The 17502-nt window shown below is 39.2% G+C and overlaps 1 protein-coding gene across 50 annotated transcripts in view; it reads right to left on the bottom strand.

Annotated features, from left to right (window-relative positions):
- LOC125711805 (latent-transforming growth factor beta-binding protein 4) overlaps positions 1 to 17502 on the bottom strand; it is a 68105-nt gene that overhangs the window by 16087 nt on the left and 34516 nt on the right. For 2 of the 50 annotated variants that reach the window (XM_048981131.1, XM_048981144.1), the window contains 18 exons: positions 14517 to 14633; positions 13841 to 13960; positions 12865 to 12981; positions 12189 to 12308; positions 11213 to 11329; positions 10535 to 10654; positions 9559 to 9675; positions 8883 to 9002; positions 7907 to 8023; positions 7229 to 7348; positions 7026 to 7145; positions 6788 to 6906; positions 4997 to 5123; positions 3609 to 3734; positions 3244 to 3366; positions 2289 to 2420; positions 1876 to 2001; positions 812 to 955 (listed from right to left, as the gene is read on the bottom strand). In XM_048981131.1, the coding sequence (XP_048837088.1) occupies positions 812 to 955; positions 1876 to 2001; positions 2289 to 2420; positions 3244 to 3366; positions 3609 to 3734; positions 4997 to 5123; positions 6788 to 6906; positions 7026 to 7145; positions 7229 to 7348; positions 7907 to 8023; positions 8883 to 9002; positions 9559 to 9675; positions 10535 to 10654; positions 11213 to 11329; positions 12189 to 12308; positions 12865 to 12981; positions 13841 to 13960; positions 14517 to 14633 (2202 nt within the window). Of the gene's footprint in view, positions 1 to 811; positions 956 to 1875; positions 2002 to 2288; positions 2421 to 3243; positions 3367 to 3608; positions 3735 to 4996; positions 5124 to 6787; positions 6907 to 7025; positions 7146 to 7228; positions 7349 to 7906; positions 8024 to 8882; positions 9003 to 9558; positions 9676 to 10534; positions 10655 to 11212; positions 11330 to 12188; positions 12309 to 12864; positions 12982 to 13840; positions 13961 to 14516; positions 14634 to 15328; positions 15449 to 16306; positions 16427 to 16899; positions 17017 to 17502 lie in introns of all 50 variants that reach the window. The other 48 variants (XM_048981149.1, XM_048981156.1, XM_048981117.1 and 45 more) reach the window with 47 other exon arrangements.

Here is a 17502-nt window from a genome sequence, read left to right as displayed (position 1 = left end):
CAAGTCAAACAAAGAATGATTTCAGAAAAGGAATATCTTGGAATGGCCAAACCAGAGCCCATAAAAACCCATGGAATGACCTAAGAAAGGCTACATGTCTGTTGAAGATTCCTTGACAATTTCAATAAACATTTTTTGCAAGGATGAGTTTGATAAAATCCAGGTGTGCAAAGTTACGGCTGTGCACTTATACAACCAGGCCGCTATTAGCTTTTTAATTTATTAATAATAATTAATAATTATTTATCCTACTATGTATCTATTTATCTTTCTCTTGGATTTTGCTTGTTGCAAGGTCATGTGCACCGTTGGCTGCAGGTTTGGCATATAGTATGTTGAGTTCTGGAGTTGCACCACAAAAACCTGCATTCTGAATTAGGGTGTGTAGACTTTTCATACCAGTAGCCAAAATTATGGGAACGCCTAGCATTTTTGGCATTACTGCAGAAATATCGGCAGTAACATTTATAAACAATCAAAGAATGTTTCATACATTCTTTCAAATATATTGAATTTTAATGTTACAAAATATCATACATTGGATGATTACGTGAGTAACTGGAGTAACTGGAATAAAGCTATTCTAACAATTTCTAAGAATTGGACACAATTTTGGCCACTAGTGTATATTCACTGTACTGTATAACGTCAATATGTTACAGAATAAATGTAGCAATGTTATAGATTATGAAAAAATGCGGCTATAAGCAGACTCATTCCTAAAGAAATGTATTTTAAATAATATGTATGTATCTTAAATATTATTATTATTATTATTATTATTATTATTATTATTATTATTCTTTATTACCTGATTGGGGTCGGCTAAAGCACCTCCTCAGGCGGAGGTCGAACTCCTCATTCTCTCCTGGGCACTCGCACAGGAAGGACCCCTCCATGTTCTCGCAGCGTGCTGTCCCACACACACCTTGTATGGTTTCACACTCATTTTCATCTGCAAATAGGGTTAGGAAGTAGCAATAAGGCTGCGCCATTTTCATCAGTATAAAATCAGTATAAAAGTGGAGGAACAGAAATTCGAGTGACAGATACTTTGTCATGATAAAATGAAATTCTATCAAATATTGAATGTGACATCCTTTGATTTTGTAAACATCTGCTAAAATGCCGGAAAAAATAGCCGAATGCAAGAAACCAAAACGAAAATTTAAATTCCCCGAATATCTTCAACTTCACAAAAAGTGCTAGACACGCACTTAGGTGAACCGGCATATTATAAATTGCCCTGTGTGTGCATTTGCATGCGTATGCCCTGTGGATTGGCATCCTGTAGATCAGTGTTTCTCAACCTCGTCCTCGGGGAGCCCATGTTTTTGCTCCCTTTCAGCTCCTCAGGGAGATATAATATGGACTGTCTGCCTGGCAGGGAACTGGGAGGGAGCAAAAATGTGGACTGTCTGCCTGGCAGGGAACTGGGAGGGAGCAAAAACGTGGACTGTCTGCCTGGCAGGGAACTGGGAGGGAGCAAAAATGTGGACTGTCTGCCTGGCAGGGAACTGGGAGGGAGCAAAAACGTGGACTGTCTGCCTGGCAGGGAGCTGGGAGGGAGCAAAAATGTGGATTGTCTGTGGGTCCTAGAGGGCCGGGTTGAGAATTAATGTTCTACAGAATACCAGTCCACAGGTCTGCTATAGAGGGGGGTCCTCTGCCCTGTGCTGCCTGCGATAGGCTCTAGGTTCTACCGCGACCCTCTTCAGGATGAACAGTTAGAAGAAGGATGGGTGGATGGATGTTTTGGTGAACTGGCAATTCAGAATTGTTCTTTACACTGTGACTGAGAAAGTCAAATAATGCACTGCCCCGTAGATTGTAATCTAGACAAAATGGACTAGTATATTTTTGAAAAATCCATACCCTCACATCCCTTTCCATTGTCCGTGGCCTTGTAGCCCTGGTTGCACATGCATTGGTACGTCCCTATGAGATTTTGGCAGAAAGTGTGCTCCCCGCAGATAGTCTCATTGACACATTCATTAATATCTGTGGGAGGTAGTATATTTGTCACTAATAAAGCACATGGAGTTCTCAATATACACTCCTAGAGACCTGACAAAGATCATCAGTACTAATAATAATATTATACTTCTCCATTATATAATACTTACACTTTCATGGAAATCACAAGATACTTGTTCAGCCAAAATATATGTCTGTGTCAAGCCCACACAAGATCACTTTCTCTTCGCCCAGTTAATACCATCATGTTTCTTAATAAAACCTGTCACAGGTTAATAATCTATATTTTAAAAGATGGTATGGACTCTTACCCATGCACTCCCCAGAGTGGCTGACAGCGTAACCAGGCTCGCAGATGGTGACACAGTAGTAAGAACCAATAGTATTTTCACAGCGCTTTGGCCAACATATGGCACCCCCAGAGTCTGCACACTCATCCTTATCTAAGAGACATCAGCACAGGAATTAAAAATGCAACATGGGCTGTTCAGTACAAGAATCCTCTGCACTCAGATCACCGAGTTCCATATAAATTACTTAATTATTAACTCAGAACAGACTGAATGAGCAAAACGGTGTTCTGCTGCACTGACTGTAGTCTGGAATCCTTATATCAATGTGCACACATAAATGTAACACTTACATCCATGTACACACACAAACATCCACATCGTACCATATTGTATATAAATATGAATGTCATGTTGCCAGATAAAGGCTAAATGGATTCATGTCACATATTTCCATGCCCACATAGACATTTATGTATGTATATATATATATATATATATATATATATATATATATATATATATATATATATATAGGGACAAAATACATTTTTAAATTCTATTATAATATGTTGTATTTAAATATGAATGTTTTACTGTCAGAGAAAAAATGGAATTGAGTCATTCCACTTGTTCCTTTTTTCATTATTTCACCTTAATTGTTTGTCTTTCTCACTAGGGCTGTTATTATTTCACTTCCCTCGCTTCCTACTTGAGTTTTTATTATTTTTGTCTCATTTAAATCCATGTTTTCCTTTCATATGTGTCTGTGGAACCCCTCTGCCATCCCATTTCTGTAAGATCTCTACTACAAAATAAAATCAAATTTCTTTGCCCATTCTTGTGTCACCTGCTTCTCAGTGCCAAACGTTTGAAAGTGCTAATGAGACCAAATAGCGTGTCACATTATCAAATCCTGATGCATCATAAATATGTTACAGAAATTAACATTCATTCCGTAATGACATGATTTTACCTAGACAGGTGGTTTGCTCTGGATTGGTCATGAATCCTACATCACACTGGCACTGGAATGATCCCTGAGTGTTGACACAGCTTCCATCCTGGCATGCCTCTGGTCTGGCACACTCATCCACATCTAGACAGGCAATGTCACAATTAACAAAATTGCATGCATGTGGAAGCCAAGCAAATCCCACTGCTGACTCTGGACACCTGCACCTGAATTGTTCACTGCTGCCTGATTAACAGTTTTTTTTTTTTTTACCACATTTCATTAAGTGTTCTGTTTACAACTGTTTATAAAATACGGTCAATGAGAAACGGTCCTAACACCACAACAGCAAAGGATCAAGAAAGATAACGAAAGCATGCCCTTACCTATGCAGGAGCTGAGATTGTTGCTGGATTTGAACCCTTCAGAACACACACAGAGGTATGATCCTTCTGTGTTCATGCACTCCCCATGTGGGAAGCAATATTCCCCCTCAAAACACTCGTTGATATCTGCATACACATTAACGCAGAGTCAAAAGCTATCTGATTGTGTGTAATGAGTATTTTAATTGTGCAAGTAATACAATAAAAGGATTAGGGAACAAACTTCAAACTTAGCTGGGGTGGATCTCCAAGAAAACATTTAATCATTTGTCTTGCATTTTATTCTTTCTGTTTCAATTTACTAATGTCCAAATGTACAGGGGTGTAGTTGTTTTTTTTTCTGATATACGGACGTGAGTAATTCCAAGAAAAGCAATTATGTCAGAGAATAAATTTAATATGACCATTTGAGATAAAAACAAATCGTAATAAACTCATTATTGTTAGCAATAAGCTTCATATCACCATTATAGAGAATAATGCTAAATGAACAGTAAACAACTGTTACTGGATGGTACTCATCAGAGTTGTATAATTCCGGCCCAGAGAGTAAAAGTCCAGACCAAGATTTTGTTTCAACCAACCAATTGAGCATAAAGAGTCACAGTCACACAGTACTCAACTGGTTGATTGAAACAAAATCCCAGTCTGGACTTTTACTCTCTGGACTTCAATTACCCAACTCTGCTATTCATTCACCTTCCAGCTCCCTCTATAGCAGAGCTGAAGAGGGGTCTGCAGTGTATCCCAGCCAGCACAGGACCGGTGGGGAAGTAAAGAACCGTACAGATAGGATGCCAGGTCATTGTGAGGATGACTGTACCCATAACCCTAATCCAGACTCCGACGACTAACTCCTAACCAGCTGTAACCTTAACCATAAGTAACCAAACAAAATACAAGCCTTCAGTCACTTGATTGCGTTCACAGATTTTTATAAAACTGAGTTTTCCCTTCTGGAGACCAAAAACATGTCCCCACAAGGTCAAAATAACAGGTTTTTCCATCACATTGTGAGGACATTTGTAATATGTAATATATATATGTGACCACACACACACACACACACACACACACACACACACACACACACACACACACACACACACACACACACACACAATCACATACTGTACCCTGTGCAACGTAGAGATTCCTGTTAGCCTAACCATGTCTTTGGGGTATAGCAAGTAACCAACATGACACAAAGAACATGCAAACTCCATCAAATGCAATGAAAAGAGCAGATTTGAATCATCATCCTGAGAGCTGTTGGCCAACAATACTACACACGGAGCCACCCTATTGGATAATATAGTATATTCATGTAAATAATGCTGTAATATGTAATGAGGTGGCCTGGAAAATGTCACACAGGGAAGACCAACCTTTGCACTGATGACCAAGGCCGGCTGCTCTATATCCAGGCTGGCAGTCGCAGTGATAGGAGCCTGCTGTGTTCACACAGAGACCCTCAGGACCACAGCCTTGTAAGCTCTGGCATTCATCTACATCAACAAAAAGTTCACTTATTAGTAACTGTTTTCTGTTAGATGGCTTTAAGACATATAACACCGAATTTGGATTAATTTCATGAATCAGGATAAAGAGGTTTTGTGCAAAATAGATCCTTAAGCACACAGATAAGGCTATAGACTGTAGCCGTATGGTTTTCTTAGCACTGTTTCGTGGAGATTCCATTTAGCTGCAAATAGCAGCTTAGCACGGGGCCTTTAATATTCTTCGTTGAGATGCTATCAACTTCCATCCATCCATCCATTTTCCAAACCGCTTATCCTACTGGGTCGCGAGGGGTCCCAGAGGTGTGAGGCAACAGTGCTAACCACTGCACCACCATGCCGCCCCTGCTATCAACTTGTGTGATGCATTACCCCTGCATTTCATTGTGTCCAAATTATTACTCTGAGCCAACCTTTATATTCTCCCTTGACCAAACCAGGAAATATAGTAACACTGCTGAGTCTTTAATGTGTACGACCAAAGCAAAAACACAGTTAAAATCTAAGGGGTGCTTTTCTGTCACTTCTAACAAATAGAATCGAAATTAGTCTATAAGACTGGCAGAGGGCAATGTTAATTGAATCATTAAAAAAACAGCATTTCAGTACTGAATGACAGCTGGTGTTCTGTTTGAATTCACCTATTGCACAAATGTGTTGCAAGGCAGTGAACTGGTAAACACAAACGCTTGTAGTTAATCTGTGATGCATGGGTCTGTCGAACACTGTATTGGTAATATTGCTCGTTATGCCTTCATGTAATTACAAGTTTCAAATGTGGGTATCTGCAACACATTCCTTTGACCAGCATCTGGAAAAAAAGCTATAAAACTCAAAGTTGTCAGCCACCATTATGACAGCATAAATTTAGATATGAGCTGTTAATTTTACCTGTGATATCTTAATTATACCCACTTCATGGTTGCTTGGTTACTTATCAGGACAATACACACAGATCTACACTGCAAGATCAATTCAATTCCTTCCCACTTAAAAAAAAATGTATTAAAATTGCTAAGAGGGAGTTTAAATAAACCGGTCAGAGGGGATGAGGTGTCAGTCACCATTAAGAGGTGCACTCAAGTTTTACTAATTGGTTAGCAAGATGGTAAGATGTTACCTCATTTTAAATAGATACTTTTCCCAGGCATCATCTTAAAACAGAAAATGATGTCCATTAAACACCCTGATTATCTGGATCAGACAGACCCATTTGCGTAACACATTTCGCTTGTAAACTTTTCTCTTATTCCGAACATAGTCTGGTCTCATTCTGTTTCACACTCTCGTACAACATCTCAATATAATATACTAGACAGACTTCACATAATTCCATAATAAAATACCCACAACATTTCTCTATGCATCTGGAGGACACTGGAAGCTGTTTCAGCACGATTGCAAGGAAAACACTTTGGAAAATTGGAATTCATAAATAAAGTATTTCATAATGTATCTGACACTGAATGAACTTAACAACTTATGTAACACACATTATGCTCAACATGAAAGTTTAGTTATTAATTGGATTATTCATAAGGCACCCGTGGTTACTACATGGTTGAGACAAATTTTCTGAAACAAAATGGCATGAGTTAAAACCACTACGATCTAGCTATTCCTAGCATTTATGATGGATGTTTTCAAGTGGAATTTACCTGTGCATCTTCCATTTTTTATGACGTAGCCTTGCTGACAAGGAATACATCTGTAAGATCCTTTAAGGTTGACACATTCCTGACCAGCGCACTGCGATGGGTCTTCGCATTCATCCACATCTGAAATTAAGAATGTTTGCATGTTGTTAACAATCACAACCAGATGCTGAAAATTACAACAGACAACAGGCTATACAAGTACTAGATAATAGTAATATATAATGGTACAATAGGCTTACCGACGCAACTGTTTCCCTCTAGTTCGTACCCACTGAAACACACACATTGGTAACTGCCTGGGCTATTCTCACATTGACTGTTAACACAGGGGCTGGGATTCTGCTGACACTCATCAACATCTGTGAGGAAGAAAACGCCTTTACATTTATACTCATCCTCAGGAAATCTACCTACAAATACTCTCGAGGAGGCGAGAAATTACCCTGGCATTGTTGGTTCTTCAGTTCAAATCCTGGTCTGCATGGAACACACCTAAAGGAGCCTTTTGTATTTACACACTCTTGACCGGGACACTGCAGGTCATTCTTACACTCATTAATATCTGAAACAAACACAGACACAACACAAACAAAGATCACACACTAAGTGAGCATAAATGCCTTTTCACCTTTTTCTCTAAAGTCAGGGTGATGTGGTGTCGCAGTGGGTAGCAGCTAGTGTGTGCAGAGTTACGTGTGTTTCCTCCCACAGTCCACAGACATGGAGGCAGTGAAACTGGGGTCTCTAAATTGCTGAAAGTTCGTGTGCCTGTATGTGCACTGTGATGGACCATCGTGTGTGTACCAAAGCCTAGAGGCCTATGCTGACCAACCAGGATAAGAAATTAGAAGATATAGTGCAGGATAAGAGCAATTTAAGACAATTATAACCGTTATTTATATTTGACATTTGTTTACATGACACTTAAAGTCCCATTTTGTCTTTTCATTTTTCATCCTATTTTACCGTTGCTTAGTAACCTGCACAAAGGAACTACAACAAATGACACCAGGACCCTTAAGGTTACTAGTCTTACATGTCTTGCTTCCAGATACTGTAATACGGCAATTATAGAATTTTAATAATCAGTTATTAAATATTCAATTTTACTAATTCTTACCTATGCAGGTGTTGCCCTGAAGTTCGTATCCGGTGAAACACCGACAGCGGAAACTGCCTGGGACGTTCTCACAGTAGCCATTGTCACAGGGACTGGGGGTTCGACACTCATCAATATCTGAGACAAGATGGAAATACGGAGATGCAACCTGCTATCACAAAATCTCATTGTTTTCATCATAGAAGTTAAAGACATTTTCCTGCACTGATGGTGAAAGTAGTTACTGGTTGAGAGCCAAAAATGTAACAATGTAACAATATTAGCATTCTAAGCCTATTGTGTTGTAATTGAACATTGTCCATTTAACAGCCAAAGTCCGTGTTTGTAGTATGTACTGTGGGGCTTCCCTTTCTCTCATGGCTTTGCTGTCATGCTTACTACCAGATGGACACGTACATGGCTGAACATCAGTAAAGGGGAGCCTGCTACAAATATACTAAGAAGCTTGAGAAGACATGCAGTTTGTCTTCACTGACAGGTAGAGAACAGATGTTAAATTCTCCTACCCTTTAATTGAGACTATTCAAGAACAACTCCAAAAAGATTTCAAAATGAGAAAGCAGGAAGTCGTCAAGACATGCTGGCATCTTAAGATTGACATCTTCTCAAAAAGCACATGCTACACTTTGTGTAAATGTGTCAAATGAAAATATTTGGGAATGCAGTATTTATGGCATCTCGGTCAGAAAAATATGATATATTATGGTATCCAGAGAGTAAGATATTTGACTGTTTGTAGATTATTTAAGTTTACCCACTGTAAATTATTATACTACTAAAGATACAGTAAAATGGCGTTTACATCATTTGTTGACACATTGATCATCGCTTGGTTATATTCTGACCTACACTGTTAACACAAAAGCTGGGAATCGGCTGACAGTCATCAACATCTGTGAGGAAGAAGACGGCTTTACATTTATACTCATCCTCAGGAAATCTACCTACAAATACTCTCGAGGAGGCGAGAAATTACCCTGGCATTGTTGGTTCTTCAGTTCAAATCCTGGTCTGCATGGAACACACCTAAAGGAGCCTTTTGTATTTACACACTCTTGACCGGGACACTGCAGGTCATTCTTACACTCATCAATATCTGAAACAAACACAGACACAACACAAACAAAGATCACACACTAAGTGAGCATAAATGCCTTTTCATCTTTTCCTCTAAAGTCAGGGTGATGTGGTGTCGCAGTGGGTAGCAGCTAGTGTGTGCAGAGTTACGTGTGTTTCCTCCCACAGTCCACAGACATGGAGGCAGTGAAACTGGGGTCTCTAAATTGCTGAAACTTCATGTGCCTGTATGTGCACTGTGATGGACCATCCTGTGTGTACCAAAGCCTAGAGGCCTATGCTGACCAACCAGGATAAGAAATTAGAAGATATAGTGCAGGATAAGAGCAATTTAAGACAATTATAACCGTTATTTATATTTGACATTTGTTTATATGACACTTAGTTCCATTTTGTCTTTTCATTTTTCATCCTATTTTACCGTTGCTTAGTAACCTGCACAAAGGAACTACAACAAATGATACCAGGACACTTAAGGTTACTAGTCTTACATGTCCTGCTTCCAGATACTGTAATACGGCAATTGCAGAATTTTAATAATCAGTTATTAAATATTCAATTTTAATAATTCTTACCTATGCAGGTGTTGCCCTGAAGTTCGTATCCGGTGAAACACCGACAGCGGAAACTGCCTGGGACGTTCTCACAGTAGCCATTTTCACAGGGACTGGGGGTTCGACACTCATCAATGTCTGAGACAAGATGGAAATACGGAGATGCAACCTGCTATCACAAAATCTCATTGTTTTCATCATAGAAGTTAAAGACATTTTCCTGCACTGATGGTGAAAGTAGTTACTGGTTGAGAGCCAAAAATGTAACAATGAAACAATATTAGCATTCTAAGCCTATTGTGTTGTAAATGAACATTGTCCATTTAACAGCCAAAGTCCGTGTTTGTAGTATGTACTGTGGGGCTTCCCTTTCTCTCATGGCTTTGCTGTCATGCTTACTACCAGATGGACACGTACATGGCTGAACATCAGTAAAGGGGAGCCTGCTACAAATATACTAAGAAGCTTGATAAGACATGCAGTTTGTCTTCACTGACAGGTAGAGAACAGATGTTAAATTCTCCTACCCTTTAATTGAGACTATTCAAGAACAACTCCAAAAAGATTTCAAAATGAGAAAGCAGGAAGTCGTCAAGACATGCTGGCATCTTAAGATTGACACCTTCTCAAAAAGCACATGCTACACTTTGTGTAAACGTGGCAAATGAAAATATTTGGGAATGCAGTATTTATGGCATCTCGGTCAGAAAAATATGATATATTATGGTATCCAGAGAGTAAGATATTTGACTGTTTGTAGATTATTTAAGTTTACCCACTGTAAATTATTATACTACTAAAGATACAGTAAAATGGCGTTCACATCATTTGTTGACACATTGATCATCGCTTGGTTATATTCTGACCTACACTGTTAACACAAGAGCTGGGAATCTGCTGACACTCATCAACATCTGTGAGGAAGAAGACGGCTTTACATTTATACTCATCCTCAGGAAATCCTACTACAAATACTCTCGAGGCGGCGAGAAATTACCCTGGCATTGTTGGTTCTTCAGTTCAAATCCTGGTCTGCATGGAACACACCTAAAGGAGCCTTTTGTATTTACACACTCTTGACCGGGACACTGCAGGTCATTCTTACACTCATCAATATCTGAAACAAACACAGACACAACACAAACAAAGATTACACACTAAGTGAGCATAAATGCCTTTTCATCTTTTCCTCTAAAGTCAGGGTGATGTGGTGTCGCAGTGGGTAGCAGCTAGTGTGTGCAGAGTTACGTGTGTTTCCTCCCACAGTCCACAGACATGGAGGCAGTGAAACTGGTGTCTCTAAATTGCTGAAACTTCATGTGCCTGTATGTGCACTGTGATGGACCATCCTGTGTGTACCAAAGCCTAGAGGCCTATGCTGACCAACCAGGATAAGAAATTAGAAGATATAGTGCAGGATAAGAGCAATTTAAGACAATTATAACCGTTATTTATATTTGACATTTGTTTACATGACACTTAAAGTCCCATTTTGTCTTTTCATTTTTCATCCTATTTTACCGTTGCTTAGTAACCTGCACAAAGGAACTACAACAAATGACACCAGGACCCTTAAGGTTACTAGTCTTACATGTCTTGCTTCCAGATACTGTAATACGGCAATTATAGAATTTTAATAATCAGTTATTAAATATTCAATTTTACTAATTCTTACCTATGCAGGTGTTGCCCTGAAGTTCGTATCCGGTGAAACACCGACAGCGGAAACTGCCTGGGACGTTCTCACAGTAGCCATTGTCACAGGGACTGGGGGTTCGACACTCATCAATATCTGAGACAAGATGGAAATACGGAGATGCAACCTGCTATCACAAAATCTCATTGTTTTCATCATAGAAGTTAAAGACATTTTCCTGCACTGATGGTGAAAGTAGTTACTGGTTGAGAGCCAAAAATGTAACAATGTAACAATATTAGCATTCTAAGCCTATTGTGTTGTAATTGAACATTGTCCATTTAACAGCCAAAGTCCGTGTTTGTAGTATGTACTGTGGGGCTTCCCTTTCTCTCATGGCTTTGCTGTCATGCTTACTACCAGATGGACACGTACATGGCTGAACATCAGTAAAGGGGAGCCTGCTACAAATATACTAAGAAGCTTGAGAAGACATGCAGTTTGTCTTCACTGACAGGTAGAGAACAGATGTTAAATTCTCCTACCCTTTAATTGAGACTATTCAAGAACAACTCCAAAAAGATTTCAAAATGAGAAAGCAGGAAGTCGTCAAGACATGCTGGCATCTTAAGATTGACATCTTCTCAAAAAGCACATGCTACACTTTGTGTAAATGTGTCAAATGAAAATATTTGGGAATGCAGCATTTATGGCATCTCGGTGAGAAAAATATGATATATTATGGTATCCAGAGAGTAAGATATTTGACTGTTTGTAGATTATTTAAGTTTACCCACTGTAAATTATTATACTACTAAAGATACAGTAAAATGGCGTTTACATCATTTGTTGACACATTGATCATCGCTTGGTTATATTCTGACCTACACTGTTAACACAAAAGCTGGGAATCGGCTGACAGTCATCAACATCTGTGAGGAAGAAGACGGCTTTACATTTATACTCATCCTCAGGAAATCTACCTACAAATACTCTCGAGGAGGCGAGAAATTACCCTGGCATTGTTGGTTCTTCAGTTCAAATCCTGGTCTGCATGGAACACACCTAAAGGAGCCTTTTGTATTTACACACTCTTGACCGGGACACTGCAGGTCATTCTTACACTCATCAATATCTGAAACAAACACAGACACAACACAAACAAAGATCACACACTAAGTGAGCATAAATGCCTTTTCATCTTTTCCTCTAAAGTCAGGGTGATGTGGTGTCGCAGTGGGTAGCAGCTAGTGTGTGCAGAGTTACGTGTGTTTCCTCCCACAGTCCACAGACATGGAGGCAGTGAAACTGGGGTCTCTAAATTGCTGAAACTTCATGTGCCTGTATGTGCACTGTGATGGACCATCCTGTGTGTACCAAAGCCTAGAGGCCTATGCTGACCAACCAGGATAAGAAATTAGAAGATATAGTGCAGGATAAGAGCAATTTAAGACAATTATAACCGTTATTTATATTTGACATTTGTTTATATGACACTTAGTTCCATTTTGTCTTTTCATTTTTCATCCTATTTTACCGTTGCTTAGTAACCTGCACAAAGGAACTACAACAAATGATACCAGGACACTTAAGGTTACTAGTCTTACATGTCCTGCTTCCAGATACTGTAATACGGCAATTGCAGAATTTTAATAATCAGTTATTAAATATTCAATTTTAATAATTCTTACCTATGCAGGTGTTGCCCTGAAGTTCGTATCCGGTGAAACACCGACAGCGGAAACTGCCTGGGACGTTCTCACAGTAGCCATTTTCACAGGGACTGGGGGTTCGACACTCATCAATGTCTGAGACAAGATGGAAATACGGAGATGCAACCTGCTATCACAAAATCTCATTGTTTTCATCATAGAAGTTAAAGACATTTTCCTGCACTGATGGTGAAAGTAGTTACTGGTTGAGAGCCAAAAATGTAACAATGAAACAATATTAGCATTCTAAGCCTATTGTGTTGTAAATGAACATTGTCCATTTAACAGCCAAAGTCCGTGTTTGTAGTATGTACTGTGGGGCTTCCCTTTCTCTCATGGCTTTGCTGTCATGCTTACTACCAGATGGACACGTACATGGCTGAACATCAGTAAAGGGGAGCCTGCTACAAATATACTAAGAAGCTTGATAAGACATGCAGTTTGTCTTCACTGACAGGTAGAGAACAGATGTTAAATTCTCCTAACCTTTAATTGAGACTATTCAAGAACAACTCCAAAAAGATTTCAAAATGAGAAAGCAGGAAGTCGTCAAGACATGCTGGCATCTTAAGATTGACACCTTCTCAAAAAGCACATGCTACACTTTGTGTAAACGTGGCAAATGAAAATATTTGGGAATGCAGTATTTATGGCATCTCGGTCAGAAAAATATGATATATTATGGTATCCAGAGAGTAAGATATTTGACTGTTTGTAGATTATTTAAGTTTACCCACTGTAAATTATTATACTACTAAAGATACAGTAAAATGGCGTTCACATCATTTGTTGACACATTGATCATCGCTTGGTTATATTCTGACCTACACTGTTAACACAAGAGCTGGGAATCTGCTGACACTCATCAACATCTGTGAGGAAGAAGACGGCTTTACATTTATACTCATCCTCAGGAAATCCTACTACAAATACTCTCGAGGCGGCGAGAAATTACCCTGGCATTGTTGGTTCTTCAGTTCAAATCCTGGTCTGCATGGAACACACCTAAAGGAGCCTTTTGTATTTACACACTCTTGACCGGGACACTGCAGGTCATTCTTACACTCATCAATATCTGAAACAAACACAGACACAACACAAACAAAGATTACACACTAAGTGAGCATAAATGCCTTTTCATCTTTTCCTCTAAAGTCAGGGTGATGTGGTGTCGCAGTGGGTAGCAGCTAGTGTGTGCAGAGTTACGTGTGTTTCCTCCCACAGTCCACAGACATGGAGGCAGTGAAACTGGTGTCTCTAAATTGCTGAAACTTCATGTGCCTGTATGTGCACTGTGATGGACCATCCTGTGTATACCAAAGCCTAGAGGCCTATGCTGACCAACCAGGATAAGAAATTAGAAGATATAGTGCAGGATAAGAGCAATTTAAGACAATTATAACCGTTATTTATATTTGACATTTGTTTATATGACACTTAGTCCCATTTTGTCTTTTCATTTTTCATCCTATTTTACCGTTGCTTAGTAACCTGCACAAAGGAACTACAACAAATGATACCAGGACCCATAAGGTTACTAGTCTTACATGTCCTGCTTCCAGATACTGTAATACGGCAATTGTAGAATTTTAATAATCAGTTATTAAATATTCAATTTTAATAATTCTTACCTATGCAGGTGTTGCCCTGAAGTTCGTATCCGGTGAAACACCGACAGCGGAAACTGCCTGGGACGTTCTCACAGTAGCCATTGTCACAGGGACTGGGGGTTCGACACTCATCAATATCTGAGACAAGATGGAAATACGGAGATGCAACCTGCTATCACAAAATCTCATTGTTTTCATCATAGAAGTTAAAGACATTTTCCTGCACTGATGGTGAAAGTAGTTACTGGTTGAGAGCCAAAAATGTAACAATGTAACAATATTAGCATTCTAAGCCTATTGTGTTGTAATTGAACATTATCCATTTAACAGCCAAAGTCCGTGTTTGTAGTATGTACTGTGGGGCTTCCCTTTCTCTCATGGCTTTGCTGTCATGCTTACTACCAGATGGACACGTACATGGCTGAACATCAGTAAAGGGGAGCCTGCTACAAATATACTAAGAAGCTTGATAAGACATGCAGTTTGTCTTAACTGACAGGTAGAGAACAGATGTTAAATTCTTCAGTCAGTGAACCTGGTGTCTCCAAATTGCCAAAATGTTGTGTACCTTCATCTGCACTGTGATGGACCATCCTGTGTGTACCAATGCCTAGTGGTCTATACTGACCAATGAGGATAAGAACTTAGCCACTTTTTGCTTTATATTCTTTCAATCTATGTTTTGGTTGCTTAGTAACCTGCACAAAGGAACAACAACAAATGATACCAGCACCCTTAAGGTTAATGGTTTGACAGGTCCTGATTCCAGATAATCCAGCAATTATAGAATTTTAATGATCAGTTATTAAATATTCAATTTTAATAATTCTTACCTATGCAGGTGTTGCCCCGAAGTTCATAACCAGTGAAGCAGACACAGCGGAAACTGCCTGGGACGTTCTCACAGTAGCCATTGTCACAGGGACTGGGGGTTCTTCGACATTCATCAATATCTGAGACAAGATGGAAGATGGAGAAGTAACCTCTTATCTCAAAACCTCATTGTTTTTATCACAGAAGTTAAAGACATTTTCCTGCACTGATGGTGAAAGTGGTTATTGGTTGAGAACCAAAAATGTAACAATGTAACAATATTAGCATTCTAAGCCTATTGTGTTGTAATTGAACATTGTCCATTTAACAGCCAAAGTCCGTGTTTGCAGTATGTACTGTGGGGCTTCCCTTTCTCTCATGGCTTTGCTGTCATGCTTACTACCAGATGGACACGTACATGGCTGAACATCAGTAAAGGGGAGCCTGCTACAAATATACTAAGAAGCTTGAGAAGACATGCAGTTTGTCTTCACTGACAGGTAGAGAACAGATGTTAAATTCTCCTACCCTTTAATTGAGACTATTCAAGAACAACTCCAAAAAGATTTCAAAATGAGAAAGCAGGAAGTCGTCAAGACATGCTGGCATCTTAAGATTGACACCTTCTCAAAAAGCACATGCTACACTTTGTGTAAACGTGGCAAATGAAAATATTTGGGAATGCAATATTTATGGTATCTCTGTGCGAAAAATATGATATATTATGGTATTCAGAGAGTAAGATATTTGACTGTTTGTAGATTATTTAAGTTTACCCACTATAAATTATTATACTGCTAAAGATACAGTAAAATGGCGTTTACATCATTTGTTGACACATTGATCATCGCTTGGTTATATTCTGACCTACACTGTTAACACAGGGGCTGGGAATCTGCTGACACTCATCAACATCTGTGAGGAAGAAAACGGCTTTACATTTATACTCATCCTCAGGAAATCTACCTACAAATACTCTCGAGGAGGCGAGAAATTACCCTGGCATTGTTGGTTCTTCAGTTCAAATCCTGGTCTGCATGGAACACACCTAAAGGAGCCTTTTGTATTTACACACTCTTGACCGGGACACTGCAGGTCATTCTTACACTCATTAATATCTGAAACAAACACAGACACAACACAAACAAAGATCACACACTAAGTGAGCATAAATGCCTTTTCACCTTTTCCTCTAAAGTCAGGGTGATGTGGTGTCGCAGTGGGTAGCAGCTAGTGTGTGCAGAGTTACGTGTGTTTCCTCCCACAGTCCACAGACATGGAGGCAGTGAAACTGGGGTCTCTAAATTGCTGAAAGTTCGTGTGCCTGTATGTGCACTGTGATGGACCATCCTGTGTGTACCAAAGCCTAGAGGCCTATGCTGACTGACCAGGATAGGAACTCAGTCAACTTTCTTTCTTTTAATTTTTTCATCCTATTTTATGGTTGCTTAGTAACCTGCATAAAGAAACAACAACAAATGATACCAGGACCCTTAAGGTTAATGGTTTGACAGGTCCTGTTTCCAAGTAATATGGCAATTATAGAATTTAAATGATCAGTTATTAAAGAAAGAATTGTAATAATTCTTACCTAAGCATGTGTTGCTCCGAAGTTCATAACCTGTGAAACACCGACAGCGGAAACTGCCTGGAATATTCTGACAGTAGCCATTTTCACAGGGACTGGGGGTTCGACACTCATCAATATCTGCAACAAGATGGAAGATGGTGATGTAACCTGCTATCACAAAACGTCATTGTTTAAATCACAGACGTTAAAGACAAATTGAGAACCCTGTTTAAACAGTACTGGTGAACATTATTGGCATCCATTTCAACATATGATGTACAATTTGTTCAGGCAAGGCATGCACGGTATTGTACTTTTGCCGATATTTAAAACTCAATATTTTCAAAGTCATTTTGGCCAAACCCATTACCAATATGCAGTATGCACATATTATTAAGTCTTTGTGCTGTTCAGGATGAGGACTCTTATGATGCGCAATTAAATTGGCAATGTTACTGTACCTGAATGCTATTTTACTTCTCCAGACATCACCGATGCTATACAAGCATTGCAAACAGCAATTTTATCTGTTTCACACTTCAAACCTCAAAGTACAATAACCCCTTCAAATTTATGAAATTGTCGTTTGCGGTTTCAATTATTTGCTAGTTGCTGTTGAACAAT

Source organism: Brienomyrus brachyistius, chromosome 17 (assembly GCF_023856365.1).
Source record: "Brienomyrus brachyistius isolate T26 chromosome 17, BBRACH_0.4, whole genome shotgun sequence".
In the NCBI taxonomy this organism is placed as follows: Eukaryota; Metazoa; Chordata; class Actinopteri; order Osteoglossiformes; family Mormyridae; genus Brienomyrus; species Brienomyrus brachyistius.
Note: the sequence above shows the minus strand (reverse complement) of the source record. Positions and strands in the feature narration are given on the sequence as shown.